At 47.2% G+C, this 21,908-nt stretch overlaps 1 protein-coding gene across 7 annotated transcripts in view; it reads right to left on the bottom strand.

Moving 5' to 3' along the window:
- Positions 1–21,908, bottom strand: part of LOC138764694 (diacylglycerol kinase beta-like) — a 137,305-nt gene that overhangs the window by 79,844 nt on the left and 35,553 nt on the right. For all 7 annotated transcript variants that reach the window (XM_069940923.1, XM_069940922.1, XM_069940924.1 and 4 more), the window contains exons 3-9: positions 19,265–19,341; positions 14,685–14,802; positions 13,032–13,145; positions 8,099–8,148; positions 3,084–3,158; positions 2,358–2,477; positions 1,372–1,489 (exon numbers count right to left, since the gene is read on the bottom strand). In XM_069940923.1, the coding sequence (XP_069797024.1) occupies positions 1,372–1,489; positions 2,358–2,477; positions 3,084–3,158; positions 8,099–8,148; positions 13,032–13,145; positions 14,685–14,802; positions 19,265–19,341 (672 nt within the window). The remainder of the gene's footprint in view (positions 1–1,371; positions 1,490–2,357; positions 2,478–3,083; positions 3,159–8,098; positions 8,149–13,031; positions 13,146–14,684; positions 14,803–19,264; positions 19,342–21,908) is intronic.

Genomic DNA, 21,908 nt, shown 5'->3' with positions numbered 1-21,908 from the left:
GCATAGAAGAATGAGGGGAGATTTGATATTTAAAATTACGAGGGGGATAGACAGAGAAAAAGTGGGTTGGTTTTTTTTCCACGGAGGATTGGTGAGATACTAACCAGAGGACATGGGTTAAGGGTGAAAGGGGAAAGGTTTAAAGGGAACATGAGGGTGAACCGCTACACTCAGAGAGTGGTGGGAGTGTAGGATGAGCTGAGGTGGTAAATGTGAGCTCAATTTTAACATTGAAGAAGAATTTGGATGGGTACGTGGATGGGAGAGGCATGGAGGGCTATGGACTGGGCGCAGGTCGGTGGGACTAGGCAGAGGAATGGTTGGGCACAGACTAGAAGGGCTGAAGGGGCCTGTATCTATGCTGTCATGTTCTACGGTTCGAGGATTTTATATCGCATGAAACTCCTTTTGTCGGCTGTAAGGCACTCAGATTCACCATCTGCAGTAATCGCCTGAAGCACCTCTTACAATCAGCGAAAGAGAAGAGAGGACCCCCCCCCCCCACTTCCCAGAGTCACTGAGTGCCCATGGGTGCACCTCCTCAACTGCAGACTCCAGTCCAAATCATTATCCACCAACTGCACCCCTTCCCCCTGGCTTTTTAAAAAAATGTTATTTTAACGTAGACATGTAGCATGGTAACAGGCACTTCCAGTCCACGAGCATGTGCCTTATATTCCTAAAAGAAGTACTAAACCCTCCCTACCCTGTAACTCTCTATTTTTCTTCCATCCATATGCCCAAGAGTCTCTTAAATGCCCCTAATGTTCCAGCCTCCACCACCATTCCAGGCACCCCCAAACTGCTCTCCCTTCACTTTGTACAAATGTCCTCTGGTGTTTGCTGATCCTGCCCTGGGAAACAGCTGTCTGTCCACCCTATCAATGTCTCTCACAATCTTGTGGACCTCTATCAGTCTCCTCTCATCCTTCTATGCTCCAAAGAGAAAACTCCCAGCTCTGCTAACCTTGCCTCATGAGACATTTTCCAATCCAGGCAACATCCTGGTAAATCCCCTCTGTGCCCTCTCCACATCCTGTAATGAGGTGACCAGAACTGAACACAACACTCCCAAGTCTCACCCGAGATTGTAGGAAGACCATTTGAAAAATATTTGACATCGAGTCTCCTGGGTCGACATTCACACCGGGAATAAAGGTCAGTGAAGGAGAAAGTTTTGAAAGAACGTTTGAGGCAGAGTAGAAAAGACGGGAGGCGAGGCAGCCGGGAGGGGATGTCAGCGAGGCAGCTGGGAGGGGATGTCAGCAAAGAAGCTGGGAGGGGAGGTGAGGCAGCCAGGAGGGGAGGCGAGGCAGCCGGGAGGGGATGTCGGCGAGGCAGCAGGGAGGGGATGTCGAGCTCAGCTCTTACATGTGCAACATAATCCCTGTTTTCTGATTCCCAGGAGAATATTTTGGCACATGTTACAGAAGACCGGCCGTTTAAAATGTTTTAGCCGCCAAATATGTTGTCCATCATCCTTCAGACTCTGCGGAGAGAAGCAGAATCAGAGACATGGCCTTGTAAAACGGAGGACATCACAATGTCGTCTCATGGCAACTAACAATAGATGCTGACACTGTAACTCCCCATGCAGAAATCAGGAGTTGTTCATTCCATCCCACTGCTCTCAACAGAGTGAGATTGTCAGAGCCTGAGTCGGTGAGAAAGAGGGTGTGAATGTCAGATAGTGTGGGTGCATGTCAGTGCATGTGCCCGCATGTGTGTGTGTGTGTGTGTGTGTGACTGTGTGTGACTGAATGTGTATATATATTTGAATGTGTGTGTGTCTGTTCATGTGTGTGAATGTACGTATGTTTGTCTCTATTTGTATGTGAGTGTATGAGACTTGTGTGTATGTGTGTGAGTGAGAATGTCAGTAAGAGTGTTTGATAGTGCGTGAGAGTATATGAGTGAGCGTGAGTGTGTTTCATAGTGTGTGTGAGACAGTATATGTGTGTGTGTGTTTGATAGTGTGAGTGACAGTATAAGAGTGTGGCTGATTGTATTTGATATTGTGAGTGTGTGAGAGTAGACGTGTGTGTGTGTGTGTGTGTGTGTGTGTGTGTGTGTGTGTGTGTGTGTGTGTGTGAGTGAGGGAGTATATGAGTGTGCATGAGTGTCCACGTGTTGCATCCTCTGACCTCTGTCCTCCTGGTGAGGTGAACGCCGAGCTGTTCTCTGCTCATCCCACCCCTCACAAGGGCTTGGTTTCTGTTCAATTCTCAGATCTCACGGACAGAAACCAGATAGATAATTCTGCGTGGTCAGGATTGTGAACAGCGACCTACCAGCAGACCAGCTTCCAGCCCACACTGTCCCTGACTCCAATCCCCGAGACCCACCATATTACTCACAGTTTCCAGCCCGAGAAGGACCAACAGTGGAACTGTTGTCATTCCTCCTTTAATCCACTCGTCCAATGAAACTGTACCATTCCTGTCGTAATCAATCTCATTCATCATGTCTGTCAAAATCTAAACGGTGAAAGAAGAGTTTTAAAATCAGTTGAATACCCAGAAAAATGGATCATAGGCCAATGCACAGGTGCATCAGAGCAGCAGAGAGGATCACGGGAGTCTCCCTTCCTCCTTCCCATCGACGTGATTCTACCGGGATCGTAGTGTGAAGAGGGTGCACAAAACCATTGAGGACCCCCCTCATCCTTTACTTAGCATCTTTCAGCTTCTTCCATCAGGAGGGGGTAGGGAGGGGGTGGTGGGGAAAGGGATGAGGGTGGGATGGGGATAAGGGAGGGAGATGAAAAGATGAAGATAGAGAGGGAGAGGGGAAGGGGAAGAGGGGGTGGGAGGATGAGGAGGGGAGGTGGAGAGGGAAGGAGGAATGGAGGGGGAGGAAGGGAGGTGACAGAAGGAGAGGAAGATGGTGGAGGGGAGGGAGATGGGGCAAGGCATAGGGTAGGGGAAAGAGGGGAGGGGGAAAGTGATGAAGAGGAGGGGGAGGGTCAATCCGTTTATTCCCCAAAGGGACACGGAGGTGTCAGACCCACTGATGAAGGCTGTTGATACGAGTTGTGGTTGCGTGATTTCAGGGTTTTCAGGCGAAGCTGAAGGAAGACTTACAGGTTTAAGTTCTGTCACGTCCCAGTCCAAATACTTTGCCACGTGCATCATCTGGGCGATTATACGATCCACCTCCTAGAGGGAGCAGGAGCCACAGATCAGACCAGCTGCCGGGACCTTATCATGGGTGCGCTGAGCTACCGTGCAGGCGGGGTCACGTGTGGAAATGCTGCGGCTGTATAGTGATCGCAAGACCCACATTTCTTTTCTGCTGCAGGTCTCATGCAGCATGCACACACATCCCAGAACAGAGGGAGGGGGTTGCAGGTGGGCCAGTTGGCATGGGCCTATGATTTTGAGGGGGCCTACTCCCCCTGGTTGAGGCAAAGGGTGGGGGGGGGAACCCTTTACAATATCAATACCAAGGCAAAGGGGGGGATCCTTTGGCACAAAATATTAATATTTTAAAGATTTATTAAAGATTAATACGGATAAAATTAGATAAATAAATGTAGGTAACTGAAACCAACTTATGTTTTTTGATTTATTATACAAATCTTGTGGTGTTGCAAATTAAAATATACACCATCTTTTCACGCTCTTCTCACAACTGCCGCAATGCTAGCCATGCACGCGCATCGTGTGGGAACAAGTGATCGTGCCTGCCTCGCCATCGAGCATTAGCTCAATAGAGCCAATCTTTCCCCACCAGTTTCTTCGTGCTCATATAGTTGTTGCGTTTGTGTAATTGGTTTATAAATAGATTTCTGCGTTGAGCCTGTGCAGCTCCGGGACACACTCACCACGCAACATATCTCTTTATTCAATTTCAGGGAACTTGGCTTTGACAGCAGATAAATGCCGTCACTTTGAGTAGTCAGGCCTGTGGGTGGCTTCGATGCTTGTTAATAAAAGGTTCATTATTATGTTTTAAATTAATGGTTTCATTATTAGCTTTGTTATTTAGCACTGTCTTTTGTGTTTTATACACTCCTGTTTTTATTTTTTGTTAACTGTTTATACTTTTTATGTTAAATATATTTTATATTACATTAAATATAATAGAGCTGCTAAGTTTGTGAAAATCTTCTTGGTCAGTCATTTTGCTTGGTCTGTGGTAGCAAATTGACTGACCTAGAAGATTTTCACAATGAAAAAATATGAGAGTGGTGTAGCAAAAAGTCCAAACCAATTGCTGACTTCCCAGCTGGACTTCACCATCAACGTGAATCCGAGGATGACCACGCTGACGCTGACCACCAGGTTGTCGGACCAGGACCCAGCTGCAGACACTGAAGGTAAAACTCCCAGAGACACTGATGATAAACCGATCGAGCAAACAGTGGAACACAATTGCCAGCTGAAGACGATAATAATGAAACAGGGCCCGAAGACGGAAAAGCCTCCGCATCTCAAACTGACATTGGACTGACTGAGGAATAGAATTGACCCTGAATCATTGCCAAAAGTTCAGGGTTTCGAAGTATCAACTGATGTTCCCAAGAACAAGATAGTCACTCATTTCCAGCTCGCCTTTTTATAGGAACAAATGGAGAGAAAGGTACATGAGATGGGCTGCGTTGGAGTCAAATGAAGCAATTGCTGTATTGTGCCCCTTTGTTGTTTGTTTACCAAGGGGGATTGTCTCTTCGAGTGCGAGAGCATTAACCTGTCATCCAGGATGGAGAAAGTGTGGAGAAAATTAAAGGATCGCACTGCAAGTCAAGAAAATTCTAACTTACACACAGAAAACTCTATTACATGGGAGGTCACAGGTAAGGGCAGCAATGAGCAGGGCTTCAACTTCATTGACAATTATATTATTGATCAGCTCAAATGTCATGTACATTTTGAATAAAATTACCTGTCATTACCCTTTTCATAAACTGTTCTAGTTGTTTTATTCTGTTCTGTTCACCATGTACATGTATAAACCCAGACATACATCATGTGTATTTAGCACCCATTACAAAAATATTTTATGAGCCTATTTTCCACCTGACCTGGGCACCAGGGCCGGCATCAATCCACGGGCATTGCCCTCCCTCCCCCCAAGTGAGGTGTTGTGCCCCCCCTACGCTGGCGGCTATCGCTCGCTGCCAGACCCAGCCCAGTCCGCGCCACTAGCGTGTGCCAAGCATCACAAGCGTCCAGCTTGACACACGCTAGTGACTCTCCCAGCAATAAAAGCAGCTCTTTTATCTGCTACATCAGAAGGACCGAAGACTGTAACGTTCGTCGGCAAGTAGTTGCCAGCAACCACCCACACAGCAATCCCCTCCTTGCTGAGTGAGCTTGTAAGCTCACACCAGTCATGATAATGCCCCCTCCCCCCCACCACACAACACGCATTCTGGCACTGACCCTGTCTGGACCTATTATCAGCTTAGTACAGGTTTGTACACGCGCACACACATGTGCATACTCTACCATGGTTCTTGGAGGGCACCATCCTCAAAGGCAAATAAGGCCAGGCTTTAAATGCAGAACTTTCACAGTCAGCACTCTCCACAGGATGAGAATCTTATGTGAGCCAGTGGTTATATTTTCTGAGATGTCTGAAGATATTCAGTACGTCACTGAAGATGCTCGAAAACTCCTACAGTTGAACCGTGGAGACCATTCTGGCTGGTACGAAGATGCCAATGCTCAGGACAAGAATAAACTCCAGACGGTTGTTAACTCAGCCTGCAACATCACAGGCACCAGACTTCACTGCAAAGGACATCAACAGAGGCGGTGTCTTTAAAAAGCAGCCTCTATCCTCAAGGACCCCCACCCGCCAGACCATGCCCTCTTCACTCTGCTACCCTCCGGGAAAAGGTTCAGGAGCCTGCAAATGAGCCCTCAGCGGCACAAGGGCAGCTTCTTCGCCGCTGAACCATCAATGAACCACAGGCATGGCCTCACTCGGACTTTTCGTCCACTAGTTTTATTTATTGTTGGAAGGTGGTTTATATGAATGTTTTCCCTGTGACGCTGCTGCAAAACGACAAATTTCTTGACTTGTTCATGGCAATAAATTCTGATTCTGATTCAGAAATTCCTCGTCTGGTTCTGGCCCAGATATCCGGCAGGGGATGTCTTTGTCGAAGTGCAGGGTACATGTTTAGCGCTCTACGCTGCGTGCAAGGTGATCCAGGGTTGTGATTTCTGCACCCCCCACCCCCCCCCCATGGGTGCGAGCTCACTGATGGTGGGGAGGCGATGATGGTATGCAGGAGAAGGTGCAAGAGTCAGCCACGATTAGTGTTCATGTTGCCAATATTCCTGCTGGTTGCTAAGTGATCTGAATCAGAACCAGAATTTAATGCCATGAACAAGACACGAAACTCGTTGCTTTGCAGCAGGATCGCAGGGCAAATTTTCATGTAGAACAATTACAAGGCAGAAACAAACCTCTTCTGCCCCTCTAGTCTGTGCCAAAGCACTTCTTCTTGCTTAGTTCCACTGACCTGTACCCAGCCCATAGCCTGTACATCCACGCACCTGCCCCAATTTCCCTTAAATGTTAAAATCAGGCCCACGTTCACCCTTTAGCTGGAAGCTCGTTCCACACTCCCACCACTCTCTTTGTAGAGAAGATCCCCCTCATGTTCCCCCTTAACCTTTCCCCTTTCACCTTTAACCCATGGCCTCTGGTTTGAATCTCACCAACCTTCAGTGGGAAAAGTCGATCTACATTTACTCTGTTTAATCCCCCTCATATAATTTTAAATACCTCTATCAAATCTCCCCCTCATTCTTCTACGCTCCAAGGAATAAAGTCCTCACCTGTTTAACCTTTCCCTGTAACTCAGTTCTGGAAGCCCAGGCAACATCCTGGTAAATCTTCTCTGCCCTCTTTTGATCCTTTCTGTAGTTAGGCAACCAAAATAGCACAAAATACTCCAAAATTGGCCTCACCAATAATATAAACAACCTTAATAAATAAAACTGGTGCACGAAAAGTCAAAGTGAGGCAGTGACTTTGGTTGGCAAAGAAGCTGTCCTTGTGCCGCTGAGTGCTCATCTTCAGGCTCCTGTACTTTTCCCTGATGATAGCAGAGCGAAGAGGGCATGGCCTGGGTGGTGGGGAACCTTGAGGATAGAGGCTGCATTTTAAGACACTATCTCTTGTAGGTGTCTTTGATGGAGTAAAGTCTGGTGCCCGTGATGTCACAGGCTGAGTTAATAACCGTCTGGAGTTTTTTTTTCCTGCCTTGAGTGTTGGTGCCTCCGTACCAGACAGTGATGCAACCGGCCAGAATGTTCTCCACGGTACACCTGTAGAGGTTTTTGCCAGTCTTCGGTGATGTACCGAATCTCCTCACACCCCACACAAAGTATAGCCACTGGCGAGCCCTCTTTGTGATTGCATCAACCTGGAGGCTCCAGGACAGATCCTCAGAGATGCTGTCACCCAGAAATTTGAAGTTCTTGACCCTCCCCACTGCTGAGCCCTTGTTGAGGACTGGGTCATGTTCCCCTGACTTCCTCCTGAAGTCCACAATCAACTCCTTGGTTTTGATAGCATTAAGCCCAATGTTATTATCAACGAGCTGATCTATCTACAAGTCATCGGCAAACTTGTAGATAGCTTTGGAATTGTACCTGGCCCCACAGACATGGGTGTATAATGAGTAGAGCCATGGATTAAGCATGATTTGGGGTGCACCTGTGTTGCTAATCAGTAAGGAGGAGACGTTGTTCCCAATTCATACTGACTGTCTTCTGATGAGGAAGTCAAGGATCCAGTTGTTGAGGGTGAGTGGGGGGGGGGGGGGGGGGTGGCACAGAGACCCAGGGTTTGGAGCTTGTTGACCAACTCTGAGGGAATGATGGTGTTGAAGGCTGAGCTGTAGTCAAGGTAGAGCAGCTATAAGTATGAGTTGCTGTTTTCCAGGTGATCCAGGGCTGAGTGGAGAGCCAGTGATATTGTGTTTACTGTGGAGCGATTGTGACGACAGGTGATTTGCAGTGGGTCCAGAACGCTGTTTAGGTTACATGTTAATCGTGGCCATGACCAACCTCTCAAATAACAAATATTGTGCATGAAATGCATTGATGGACCAAAAACATACGGAAACACTTACAGAGCTGTCCAGGAGGCCATTTGCATCAGTGTCATACAACTTGAAGGTAACTGTTAGGGAAACAATAAACCGCAAATATTAGTAGGGTGGTATAGTGGGTGCAGCGGTTAGCGCAATGCCGTTACAGCGCCGGCGAATGGGACCAGGGCATGAATCCCGCGTTGTCTGCAAAGAGCTTGTACATCCTCCCCATGTCTGTGTAGGTTTCCTCTGGGGGCTCTGGTTTCCTTCCACCATTCGAAATGCACCAGGGGTTGTAGGTCAATTGGGTGTAATTGAGCACCACGAAAGAGTACTGTATGTGTAAATCTAATTGAAAATTTAGATCAACCCTCTGCTTTTTATCAAATTAGAAGCAGATTGTACCCGACGTGGCCCTCATCCCGATGGTCGCTTTCGTGTGCGGCTGCATTGGGCTGTGCATGGGCCCAAAGCACCAGGTGCCACTATGTGCTGTGGCTCTACCTGCCCCAGGTGCTGTGAGGGGCGGGCCTGGCCCCGTTGCCGCACAGCGTGGCAGTCAGCTGGGCTGCACCGGATCAAGGAGGTGCCTCACCCCCACATTCCCCAAGGCAGTTGGACAAGGGGCAATAAATGTTGGATCTGCGTTCAATTAACAGATTCCCCCTGCAACTCCTTCCTTTTCCCCTTCACTGCCCTCTTCACCTGTGTTGCAGGGGAAAAAGGTGTGAAGGGGAAGAGGGATGTGGCTTGTGGTAATAGAACCAGTAAACATTACAGCACAGAAGCAGGCCCTTTTGACCCTTCTGGTCTGTGCCAAACCATTTCTCTGCCTAGTCCCACTGACCTGCTCGCAGCCCATAGCCCTCCATACCTCTCCCATCCATGTATCTCTCCAAATTCTTCAGCCTTCAGCTGGCAGTTGTTCTACACTCCCACCACTCTCTGTGTGGAAAAGATCCCCCTCATGTTCCCCCTAAATCTTTCCCCTTTCACCCTTAACCCAAGTCCTCTGGTTTGTATCTCACCAACCCTCAGTGGAAAAAGTCTACTTACATTCACTCTGTCTATCCCCCTCATAATCTTAAATACCTCTATCAAATCTCCCTTCATTCTTCTACGCTCCAGAGAATAAAGTCCTAACCTGTTTAACCTTTCCCTGTAACTCAGTTCCTGAAGTTCGGGCAACATCCTAGTAAATCTTCTCTGAACTTTTTCCATCTTATTGATATTTCTCCTGTGACCAAAACTGCACACAATACCTGACCTCACAAATTTGGTCTTATACAACTTTACCATAACATCCCAACTCCTGTACTCAATACTTTGATTTATGAAGCCCAATATGCCAAAAGCTCTCTTTACAACCCTCATCATTTTCAGGGAATTATGGACCTGTATTTCCAGGCTCCTCTGTTCTATCCCACTCCTCAGTACCCGACCATTGACCAAGTTTTTATCCTTCCTTCGTTTGTCCTTCAACACCTCACTCTTGTCGTAACAGGGAACCAAAGACAGGCCAAAGAGTGGAGAAGTGGGACGCAGCAAGGATAGCTCCCAAGTTTCTGGAACACCATTAATGATGTGATAATATGCACCTTTTGCTGTTAACAGGAAATTGTATTAATGATTAAGTAAACTGCAATTGCAAAATGCACTGTTGTTTTATGCAGAAACTTAGACCCATTGTTAACTAAGTGTAACTTATAAATAAATAAGCATCCGATTCAATAATCAAACTTTATCTTGCCAGTAACTAGATCTTTATAACTCCCATTCTGTAATCAAGACCAAGTTAATCAACTGTCTGTAATCATGTCCATTGAGAGTATGAAACGGGCACCAAAATCATACTCTGTAGATCAGTTTTAATAAATCGCCAGTTGTTTCGGTCGAACTCCACGTGGTATTGCTATTTTGCTCCTCTGCCTGTCTGTCACCCTCATCTTCCTTCCTCCAGCTCCCCACCTCCTTCCCTTCATTCCATGATCCATTGTCATCCTATCAGGGTGCATCTTCCTCAGCCCCTCCATAATTCCCATTTCTTCACCCCCCCCAACTCCACATGGACTCCCCCACCACCTCCCAGCCAGTGCTCCTCCCTCTCTGCCCACCCTATTATTCAAGTTTATTGTCATCTGATTGTACAAGGAGAACCTGACGAAACAGCGTTCTCCAATCCTCAGTCCAAATCACGCAGACACACAATCCGACGTAACACAGATACAGACAAACGATACATGTGTAGAACAAGTTGCATCAATTGCATAAATGCAAACAAATAAATATTTTGCTTTTGTACAAAGGAGAGTCCTGGGCAGTTAGAGGAAGCAGCTCCTTTGGTCGTTCAGCATTCTCACTGCCCATAAGAAGCTGTTCCTCAGCCTGGTGGTGCTGGCTCTGATCCTCCTGTATCTCTTCCCTACTGGGAGCAGCTGAAATATGCTGTGTGCAGGGTGGAAGGGGTCCTCGATGATTTTGCACACCCTTTTCAGACGTTGATCCAGGTAGATCACGTCAATGGTGAGGGAGAGGGAGACTCTGTGATCCTCTCTGCCACTCTTACAGCTCTGTGGATTGACCTCTGATCCATTTCCCTGAAGCTACCATACCACACTGTGATGCAGCCAGCCAGGACACTCTCGAAAGAGCTCCTGTAGAAGGTCAACATCATGGTGGCCAGTCGCCTTGCCCGATTCAGTCTTCTCAGGAAGTGCAGTCGCTGTTGTGCCTTCCTAACCAGTAAGGAGATGTTAAGTGAACACCAAGAAGCCAGGCGCCGATCTCTTCCTTCCCAGCCCTGATGAAACATCGACTGTATATTGCCTTCCTCAGACGCTGCCTGACCCACTGAGTTCTTCCAGCCCTTGGTGTGTCGCTGAACTGAAAACTCAACCCGTGGAGCACTTCCTACCCTACTGCCTGGCTCCGCAGATTGACAACCTACTTTGCTTTTTATCACTGAGGCACAAAACATGCTAAACAATTTGTGGCCGCAGATTAGACTGTAACTTTCAAAAAGTTATCAGATGAGTGCTTGGAAAGAGAAAACAACAGAGAGATACTGGTAAAGTGTAGAAGTGGCTGTGGCTGGCTCGCTCCATTAATGTGCAAACACAGTGAAATGCTTTTTCAGCCAGTCTTTTCAGCCTCTGTAGGAGACAAACATACATTTGGGGCCTGAGCCCCTCTTCAAGGGACAATCAGGATGAGGCAGGAGCAGGAACTGTCAGAACATGTCAGCATTCAGACAGTGCTGGCCGGGGGAGGAATCCAGACCAACAAAAGGGGTTAATTGGATATGGTGAGGGGACAGGTAAGGATCTGTCAGGTTTGTGTGGGAGGGGAGGGGAGGGGAGAGTCAGAGCTGGGGGAAGGCAATGGGGGGAGAAGTGGGAGGGTTTTAATGAAAACCAGAGAAGTCGATGTTAATGTCATCCAGTTGGGGGGGGGGGTGCAGTCAGAAGATGAGGTGTTGTTCCTCCAGTTTGTGAAGGATGTGCATATTGGCAGGGGAATGGGACGGGGAATTGAAATGGTGGACACTGGGAGATCCCCACTATTGCAGCGGACAGAGAAATTTTTTAAATTTGCCAGGGATGGTGGTGGAAGCTGAAACATCTTAGGGGTGTGTAAGAGATTCTTAGAGAGGGACATGGATGGAAAGAAAATAGAGGGTTACAGGGTAGGGAGGGTTTAGTACTTTTTTTAAAGAATATATGGGTTGGCACAACATCAAGGGCCGAAAGGCCTGTATTGTACTGTGCTGTGGTGTTCTATGGCCAATGTTCTAAATGCCAGGACATCCAATACAAGACTCCCTGGACCCAGCCTGTGAAATTTCAAAATGATGGATTTAGATGGCACAGGCTCCTGGGCCAGAAGGGCCTGTTACCAAGCTGTACATTTGAATTTAAAATTTTTAAAAATTTAATCTTCCCTCATCCTTCTATGCTCCAGGGAATAAAGTCCAAACCTGTTTAACCTTTCCCTGTCACTCAGTTCCTAAAGTCCGGGCAACATCCTCTCGTAAATCTTCTCTGCACTCTTTCTATCTTATTGATATCTTTCCTGTAGTTAGGTGACCAAAACTATACACAATACTCCAAATGTGGCCTCACATCGTCTTTTATAACTTCACCAAAACATCCCAACTCCTGTATTCAATACTCTGATCTATGAAGGCCAAGAAGTCAAAAGCTCTCTTCACAACCCTATCCATCCGTGACGTCACTTTCAGGGAACTATGTATCTGTATTCCCAGATCCCTATGTTCTACCGCACTCCTCAGTGCCCGACCATTTACAGTGTATGTCTTTTCTTAGCTTGTCCTTCCAAAATGCAACACCTCGTCCTTGTCGGCATGAAATTCCATCTGCATTTTCACCCCATCCAGATCCCTCTGCAAACCTTCAAAACCTTCCTTGCTATCCATAACGTGTCCAATCTTAGTGTCCCCTGCAAACGTGCTGACAAACACATCAATGAGCTGGATGATAATGTGGTCAATTGGATCAGTTTAACCTTTCTCGAATTTCCAAAATGCAACACCTCACACGTCGTAACAGGGAACCAAAGACAGGCCCAAGAGTGGTTATGAAACACAGCAGGGACAGGACCCAAGTTTCAGCAACTCAATAACTATGTGGTAACATTCACCCTTTGCTGTTATGAAGGTCAATATGACAAAAGATCTCTTTACAACTGTATCTACCTCTAACTTAACTGTTTGGTTGGATATCAGCATTTTATAATTGGGCAGCATGGGTTCATGGGCTGGAAGGGCCTGTTACCATGCTGTATGTCTAAACTTTAAATATAAAATGAAATTTGATTGATTACTACAGAATTGATATACACAATCTAACCAAACTCATGTGCATTACATCACCAAGAAGATACCTCGCACTGAGTTTAGATGTGTGCTGAGTTTCTATTATATATTTTTTAAAAAGATCCCAACAAAACTCACACTTGAGTTTGTCCTCAGGTTGTCCACCTTCCAGGAAGGATAAATAACAGACGACATCCTTCACACAGACCACGTCTTGCCCGTTTACATCTTCAGGTTTGCCGCTCTGCGCATCTGCAGAAACAAAATGGCAGGCGAGAAGTCACAGTCAAGGACAGCGAGAGCAGGTTCGGCTCAGACAGAACGGTGCATCGGGGGGACTAGGTCCTACTGAGGTGTTTGAGGAGATTCGCTACGTCACCAAAGACTCTCGAACACTTCCACAGGTGAACCGTGGAGAGCATTCTGGCTGGTTGCATCACGGCTGGTACGGAGGTGTCAATGTTCCCCGCTGCCATCAGATTCCTGAACTATCAATGAACCAAAGACACTGCCTCACTTTGACTTTTCGTGCATTAGTTTTGTTTATTGTTGGAAGGTGATTTATATGAACGTTTGCCCTGTGACGAATTTGGTGACTTGTTCGTGACCATAAAGAAATTCTGATTCTATAAATTCTGATTTTGATGCTCCTGTACCTCCTACCTGGGGGTCATGGGTCAAATTAGCTGCTGGTGTTCCTCCACACAGGAACAAACTGTGAGATAAGGGTCAGGAGCGGGTGAAGTGTGATGGTAATGTGTAAAGGTACCCAATAAACTAACATGGCTTTCCCTCTACCACCGTCGGCTCACCCGCATCCCCTCCATTACCCTCACATCTGCACTGGTCTCCTCTGGACCCACACACAAGGACACAGTTCCTCTTGTCCTTACCTACCACCCCACCAGCCTCCGCATCACCTACCATGTGATCCCACAACCAGACACATATTTCCCTCTCCGCCTTCTGCAGGGACTCCTCCCGCCCCACCAATCGTCCCCATGGGACCCACCCCTGTGACTGCAGGTGATGCTCCACTCATGCCCATGCCTTCCTCACCACCATTTGGGGCCCCAAACAGTCCTTCCAAAGTGAAGCCACATTTCACTTGTGAATCTCCAGGGCTCTTATACTGCGGTCTCCTCCACATCAGAGAGACTGAGAGGTCGTTATGTCGAGCACCTCTGCTCTGTCTGCCGCAATAGCATGGATCTCCCAGTGGCCACCCATTTCAATTCCCTGTCCCCTTCCCTTGCCGACAAGTCTGTCCATGGTCTCATTCACTGCCAGACTGAGGCCACCCGCAAATTGGAGGAACAACACCTTATCTTCCAACTGGGCACCCTCCATCCAGATGGCATTAATATTGACTTCTCTGGCTTTCGTTGAAACCCCCCCTCCCCACTCACTTCTATCCGTCACCTTCCCCCAGCTCTGTCCCTCCCCTTTCGCACAGACATGATAAATTCTCATCCCTCCCCTTATCATGTCCAAATAACACCTTTTGTTGATCTGGGTCCCTTCCCCAGCTGGCACTGTCTGTATCCTGAGATCTTGGCTTGTCCTCCTTATTCCCTGAAGGGCTCCAGCTCAAAACATCAGCCAATACTTCTTTGTCTCATATGGACGCTGAAAGACCAGCTGGGTTCCTCCAGCAATTCTGGCTGCTTTTACTACCCAATGGAAATGTGCCTTCCATCTGTGGCCGTGAGCATATTGCATGCATGAATGCTTTGCAGTCCAGTCTTGCAGTCATTAGAGACCTCCAGGAGTTTGGACCACTGTTCTCACCTTTCTCACTTGACCTTGTCTGAAAGGACCAGAAGAGGTGGTGACAGAACTGGCTGGGAATATCCTGCACATCCAGGTAGATCTTCATCAGTGTCCGAAAGCCTTCAAAGTCTATGCTCTGCAAATAGAGTCGAGAGTTATCGGCGGCCATGGGAAAGGGTCTCATCCTGTCACAACAACTCCTCCATCAGTAAGTCAATCATCTGATTGTACAAGTACAACCCAACGAAACAGTGTTCTCCGGACCTCGGTGCAAAACATGCAGACACACAACCAGATACAACACACGTAAAGCCAAACAATGCATATGCAGGACAAGTATTTCATCTCTACAAATAAATAAATAATATTGCTTTGTACAGATGAGAGTCTCAGGTGGTTAATGTGAGCAGATCCTTTGGTCATTCAGCGTTCTCACTGCCCGTGGAAAGAAGCTGTTCCTCAGCCTGGTGGTGCTGGCTCTGATCCTCCTGTATCTCTTCCCTGATGGGAGCAGCTGCAAGATGCTGAGTGCGGGGTGAAAGGGGTCCTCGATGATTTTGTGCACCCTAGTCAGACAACAATCCTGGTAGATCACGTTAATGGGGGGGAGGGGATGGAGGGAGACTCCAGTGATCCTCTCTGCCATTCTTATAGTCCTGTGGATTGACCTCCAATCCATTTCTCGGTAGCAACCGTACCACACTGTGATGCAGACAGCCAGGATAGTCTTGATAGAGCTCCTAGAGAAGGTCAACATAATAGGTGGCCAGTAGCTTTGCCCAATTCAGTCTTCTCAGTAAGTGCAGTTGCTGTTGCAAGCGAGGAGATGTTTAGTGTCCACGATAGGTCACTAGTTCAGTGATGCTCTTCACTCTCTCCACGACAGAGTTGTTGATGTGCAATGGAGGGTGGTCGCTCCAGGACCCCCTGAAGTCCACAATCATCTCTTTCATCATGTGCACATTGAGACTCAGGTTTGTCTCGCACCAGTTCACTTCTCTGTTGTGCGACTCATTGTTGTTGCTGACAAGGTCAATGACTGTCATGTCATCTGCAAACCTGATGACTCTGTTGGAGTTGGATCTGGCAATACAGTCATGGGTCAGAAGTATGAACAGGAGTGGGCTGAGCACGGGGGATACCCTGCTCCCTACACCCACACACTCCCTTGCAAAATACACTGGGTAATTCGTACTGTCACCCTGCCCGGCTCTGGGTTCAAATGGAATCACCAAAGAAGGAAGGGAAGGTGGGTTCGGTCATATAACTCAGAGCCCAGGAGGATGAAGGGTGATCTCATGGGGGCGTACAAAATCATGGGAGGAATAGATTTGGTGATTGCAGAGTCTCTTGCCCAGAGGATCAGTAACCAGAAGGAATAGGTAAGGGGGAAAGCACTGAGGAGTATGGTAGATCAGAGGGATCTGGGAATATAGATACATAATTTCCTGAAAGTGACAACATGGGTAGATAGGTTCGTAAAGATAGCTTTTGGAAAATTACCCTTCATAGATTAAAGAACTGAGTATAGGAGTTGGGATACTATGGTGACCAGTCATATGGATGTGGTCTATGTGGATTTTAGTAGGCATTCGACAAGGTTCCACATGGAAGGCTTATTCATAGGATCCAGGGAACCTTGACCATATGGATTCACAACTGGCTTGCCTGTAGAAAGCAAAGGGTTGTAGTGGAGGGAGAATATTCGGATTGGGGGGAGGGGTGGTGACCAGTGGAGTCCCTCAAGGATCAGTTCTGGGACCTCAGCTTTTCGTGATTTTTATTAATGGCTTGGGTGATGGGGTAGAAGCTCCACAAGTGGAGCATCACCTGCAGTCTCAGGGGTGGGTTGGCAAGTTTGCAGACAGCACAAAGTTTGATGGTGTTGCGGATTGTAGAAGATTGCAGAGAGGCATTGATAGGATGCAGAGCTGGGCAGAGAAGTGGTGGGTGGAGTTCAACCCGGAGAAGCGTGAGGTGGTGCACTTTGGAAGGATAAACTCCAAGGCAGAGTATAGGGTTAACGCCAGGATTCTTGGTCGCATGGAAAAGCTTCTCGCATGGGGGTCCATGTCCACAGATCCCTGAAAGTTGCCTCACAGGTAGATAGGATTGTTAAGAAAGAGTTAGCTTTCATGTTGAGGGATTGAGTTCAAGAGTAGCGAGGGAAAGATGTCGCTCTGCAAAACTTTGGTTAGACCACACTTGGAGTTCCATGTCCAGTTCTGGTTGCCTCATTGTAGGAAAGGTGTGGAAGTGTTGGAAAGGATGCAGAGGGAATTAACCAGGAGGCCTCCTGGTTTCAAGAGTGCGCATTATGAGCAGAGATTAAGGGAGCTAGGGCTTTACTCTTTGGAGAGAAGGAGGATGAGTGGAGACATGACAGAGGTATACAAGATTATTAAGAGGAAGAGATAGAGTGGACAGTCTGCATCTCCTTCTCAGGGCACCACTGCTCAGTACAAGAGGGCACGGCTTTAAGGAAATGGGTGGGAAGTTCAAGGGAGATATTAGAGGGAGGACTTTTACCCAGAGAGTGGTTGGTGTGTGGAATGCTCGACCTGGGACAGTGGTGGACGCAGGTAATTTGGTGAAATTCAAGAGACGACCAGACAAGCATATGAAGGAATTTAAAGTGGAGAGTTAAGTAGGAGAGAGGGTCTAAAAGTCAGCACAGCATTATGGGCTGAGGGGCCTGGTCGATACTGTTCTATGTGGTATAAGTTATTGGTGAGGCCAAATTTGGAGTATTGTGTGCCGTTTTGGTCATTGAACCATAGGAGAGATTTCAATATGATGGAAAGAGGGCAGAGAAGATTTCCTAGGTTATTGCCCAGACTTCAGGAACTGAGTTACAGTGAAAGATTAAACAGGTGAGGACTTTATTCCCTGGAGTGTACAAGAATGAGGAGGAGTATTGTGTGCATTTTTGGTCACCAAAGTAAAGGAAAGATACTAATAAGTTGGAAAAAGATTTACTTGGATGTTGCCTAGACTTCAGGAACTGAGTTACAGGGAAAGGTTAAACAGGTTAGAATGTAGAAGAATGATGGGAGATTAGATCGAGGTATATAAAATTATGAGAGGGATAGACAGAGTAAATGTCGGTGGGCTTTTTTTCACTGAGGGTTGGTGAGATACAAACCAAAAGACATGGGTTAAGGGTGAAAGGCAAAAGGTTTTAGGGGGAACATGAGGGGGATCTTCTTCCCACACAGAGTGGTGGGAGTGTGGAACGAGCTGCCAGCTGAAATAGTGAACGCAGCCTCAATTTGAACATTTAAGAAGAATTTGGACAGGTACATAGATGAGAGAGGAATGGAGGGGTATGGGCCAGGTGCAGGTCAGTGCGACTAGGCAGAAAAAGGATTTGACAAAGACTTGATCTGCTTCCATGCTGTAATGTTCTATGGTTCTAAGGGAAGGTTCATCCATAGACGCTAACCCTCTCACTCCTCAGAAATGCTTGTAGGACCAGTACACTCTCCGAGCAGGATATAATACTTCACGACACGAGTGGCTTCAACATGCAAAGCTAGAATACAAACCCATGTCTGACTGCCCAGCCTGTGTGGATCAAAGTCATTGTCACCCTGAACTTCAAAGCCACTTGTGTGTGTGTATGTGTATGCATATATGCATATGTGTGTGTATGTATCTGTAATGTGTGTGTGTGTCTGTCTGTATTTGTGTTTGCGCACGCGCATGTGTGTGTGTGCGTGTGTGTGTGCGTGTATGTGTGCGGTACGCCTTCCCTGTACTCAGTTCACACAGCTCTCATGGGGACATAACGGGGGCAGGTTTCATCCAGGGTCTGGTCCATGCCTCTATGACGATCAATAACCTTACTGGGCACTGAAAGCACCCTCCCACCACCCCTAGTGGGAGCTGCAGTGGTGAATCCAGGCACACCCTTCCTTGGTGGTGTGCCCACATAGGCAGCGCAGAGACCTGCTCCTGTGATGGGCTTTGTTTGGGTTGGGAGGGTTGGGGATAGGGTTTGAGGTTCGGGAGGGCTGGGGGTTAAGGCTTGGGTTAGGATGTGGAAGCTATGGAGAGGAGGCAGAGATTTACCAGGATGTTGCCTGGATTGGTGAAAATGTCTTATGAGGCAAGGTTAGCAGAGCTGGGTAGGACTTTTCTCTTTGGAGCGAAGCAGGAGGAGAGGAAAATTAGTGGATGTCTACAAGATTATGAGAGGCAGAGATAGGGTGGACGACCAGCGCCTGTTTCCAATTGCAAACACTGGAGGACATGTGTACAAAGTGAAGGGAAGTTTAGGGGAGACATCAGGGTTAAGTTTTTTTTTGTACACAGAGAGTTGTGGGTGCCTGGAATGGTTTTCCAGGGATGGTGCTGGAGGGGAATTTAAGAGATTTTTAACAGGCACATGGATGGAAGAAAAATATAGGGCTAAGGGATAGGGAGGGCTTAGTATTTTTAAAGAACATATGGGTTGGCACCACATCGAGGACAGAAGAGACTGTCTTGTGCTGTCGTCTTCTATGGTCAATGATCCTGGGACAGCAGAGTTACCCTGTTGGGGAGATGGGCAACGGATGCAGTTGGTGTGGTATGACCCTATCTGCGACCATCACCTGCTCCGTGCTGTACTCTGAGAGCTGGCCTTCTCCATTGAACTCTTCCAGGACGTCCTTCACCTTCTTGGTAGAATCTGCAAAAACAAATGAAGATAAATTTTAAGGAGGTTATTGTTTAGGACAGGGAACTTTCCAATGGTAGTAGTGGCTTTGATCTGAGTTCATGGTGCGTGATTCCCGTATGAAGGAGGCCGTTAGACCCATTAGGGCCATCCTATCTCACCATCAGAGCAAACCCTCACACAAAGGGGAAAGCTCTGACAGAGGCTGAGAAGTGAGAAACTCAGAGAAAAGTGAGGCCAAATTTAGTATTGTGTGCAGTTTTGGTCACCTAATGATCTTTCCTAAGATTTCAGATGTATTGTCAGGGTACATACATGACATCACATACAACCCTGAGATTCTTTTACCTGCGGGTGCAGCAGAATCATCACTAAATGCTAGTTGAAAAAATAAATTGTACACAGTAAACAAGTAAGCAAACAAAGAACAGTAAACAGATAACGAATGTAAACAAACTGACTGTGCAATACAGAGAACAAAAGAAAATCAATAAAGTGCACAAGTAAGAGTCCTTAAGCGAGTCTCTGATTGAGTTTGTCGCTGAGGAGTCTGATGGTGAAGGGGTAACAGCTGTTCCTGAACCTAATGGTGCCTATACCTCTTTCCTGATGGCAGCAGCAAGAACAGTGTGTGTGCTGGGTGGTGTAGATGATTGCTGCTGCTCTCCAATGGCAGCGTTCCCTGTAGATGTACTTGGTAGTGGGGAGGGTTTTGCCTGTGATGTCCTGGGCTGTGTCCTTTTGGAGATCAATAAAATAGAAAGAGTGCAGAGAAGATTTACTAGGATGTTGCCCGGACTTCAGGAACTGAATTACAGGAAAAGGTTAAAAAGGTTGGGACTTTATTCCTTGGAGAGTAGAAGAATGAGGGGAGATTTGATATTTAAATCAAAGAGAGAGTAAAGGTAGATAGGCTTTTTCCATTGAGGGTAGGTGAAATACAAACCAAGTGCTGTAGGTGGGGGAAGGGGGGGAGGAGGCATAATAACTCATTTTGGGGGGCAATGCCACATGTAGCCCCCCCCCCCCACCTTTGCATCGGTCATGGTGAAAGGGGAAAGGTTTAGGGGAATCGTGAGGGGGATCTTCACACAGAGAGTGGTGGGACTGTGGAACGAGCTGAAGTGGTGAATGCGGCCTCAATTTTAACATTTAAGAAGAATTTGGACAGGTACGTGGATGGGAGAGGAATGCACTGGATGCAGGTCAGTGGGACGACGTAAATGTTTCGGCACAGACTAGAAGGGCCGAAAGGGATAACCCTAACCCAAATGCTCTATGGTTCTAAAGAGAAATTGCTGTGATGCTCAGATGGATCTACAGTGCACAGCCAGGTGACAGGAGTATTTCGATCTTTGAATTATTCGACAGTGTGAGTGGTTTTGTGTGTGGAACATGTATATTTGCATATCTTTGTGCATGTTTGGGGCAGCAACGCCTTAATGGTGCCAGCGATCGGGGTTCAAATCCCACCCTGCCTGTGAGGAGTGTGTACGTTCTCCCTGTGCCTGCGTGGGTTTTCCCCGGGGGCTCTGATTTCCGGGGTGGGTGGGGGGGGTTATAGGTTATTTGGGTATCACAAGGCACCAAGGGCTCTTGAGCCGGAATGGCCTGTTTGATACCGTGCTGTCTATCACTAAAAGATAAACTGGGAACATGGGCCAGCGATGGCAGACGGAATTGAACCAGGACTCGTGTGAGGTTAGGGTTCTGCACTTTAATATTCTGGATAATAAATATTCACAGTAATCCAAGTGCAAAAAAAAAGTCGTTCTGAACTGGATTGTTCTATGTTCTAGACCAGGGGTCCCCAAACGTTTTAGACCATCAACCCCTTCATGGAATCCTTGATCCCTCCTAGACCCCCAGGCATGTAGAAAATAAATAAATAGACGTGCAGTTTCCAAATGCACCATGTGCATGGTGTCCGGGCCTTTCAGTAACAAACCAAACTTTGTTACCACACCCCAATCGCCAAGTAACAAATCTGTAAATTAACCAAGTGATCGCAATAACAGAAAAAAAAAACCTTTGCTTCTGACTGAGAAGATGCCGAACGGAGCTGGGTCCAAGTCTTCACCATCGGCCACGGCAATTCCATTCTCAACATCATCAGGTACAGTGCCATCTGCATCCAAGTGGTTGCCTTGGGCTCCCGGGGCCGGAGCGAGGGGGTGAGGGGGTACCTCGGGCTCTACAATAGTTTTGACTCCAAAAGATCAATGGATCTCCTGGCGTTTATCAGCCCTATTTCAATCCCCTGGCATTTTTCGACCTCTTGGATAGTCCCATCGACCCCTAGGGATCGATATCAACCACTTTGGAGACCTCTATTCTCGATAATAAGTAATCCTAGTTCCATAATAAAAGTGATCTACAATAGTACAGACACGTCCTTTTGTGGTGTCGGAGAAGTCCCAAGGTCAAGAGCAAGATTCCAAGAGGATCCGGATACACTGGGGAAGTGAGCCAGGAACATCAGGTGGAATTTAACTGGGACAGTGAGAAGTCATTCAGGGCCATGGAACAGAAAGGTGGGGAGATTGCAGCACAAATTTGCTTTATCTGCTTCTTTCCTT

This window comes from Narcine bancroftii, chromosome 5 (genome assembly GCF_036971445.1).
Source record: "Narcine bancroftii isolate sNarBan1 chromosome 5, sNarBan1.hap1, whole genome shotgun sequence".
Taxonomy (NCBI): Eukaryota; Metazoa; Chordata; class Chondrichthyes; order Torpediniformes; family Narcinidae; genus Narcine; species Narcine bancroftii.
This window is presented reverse-complemented; position numbering and strand designations above follow the sequence as displayed.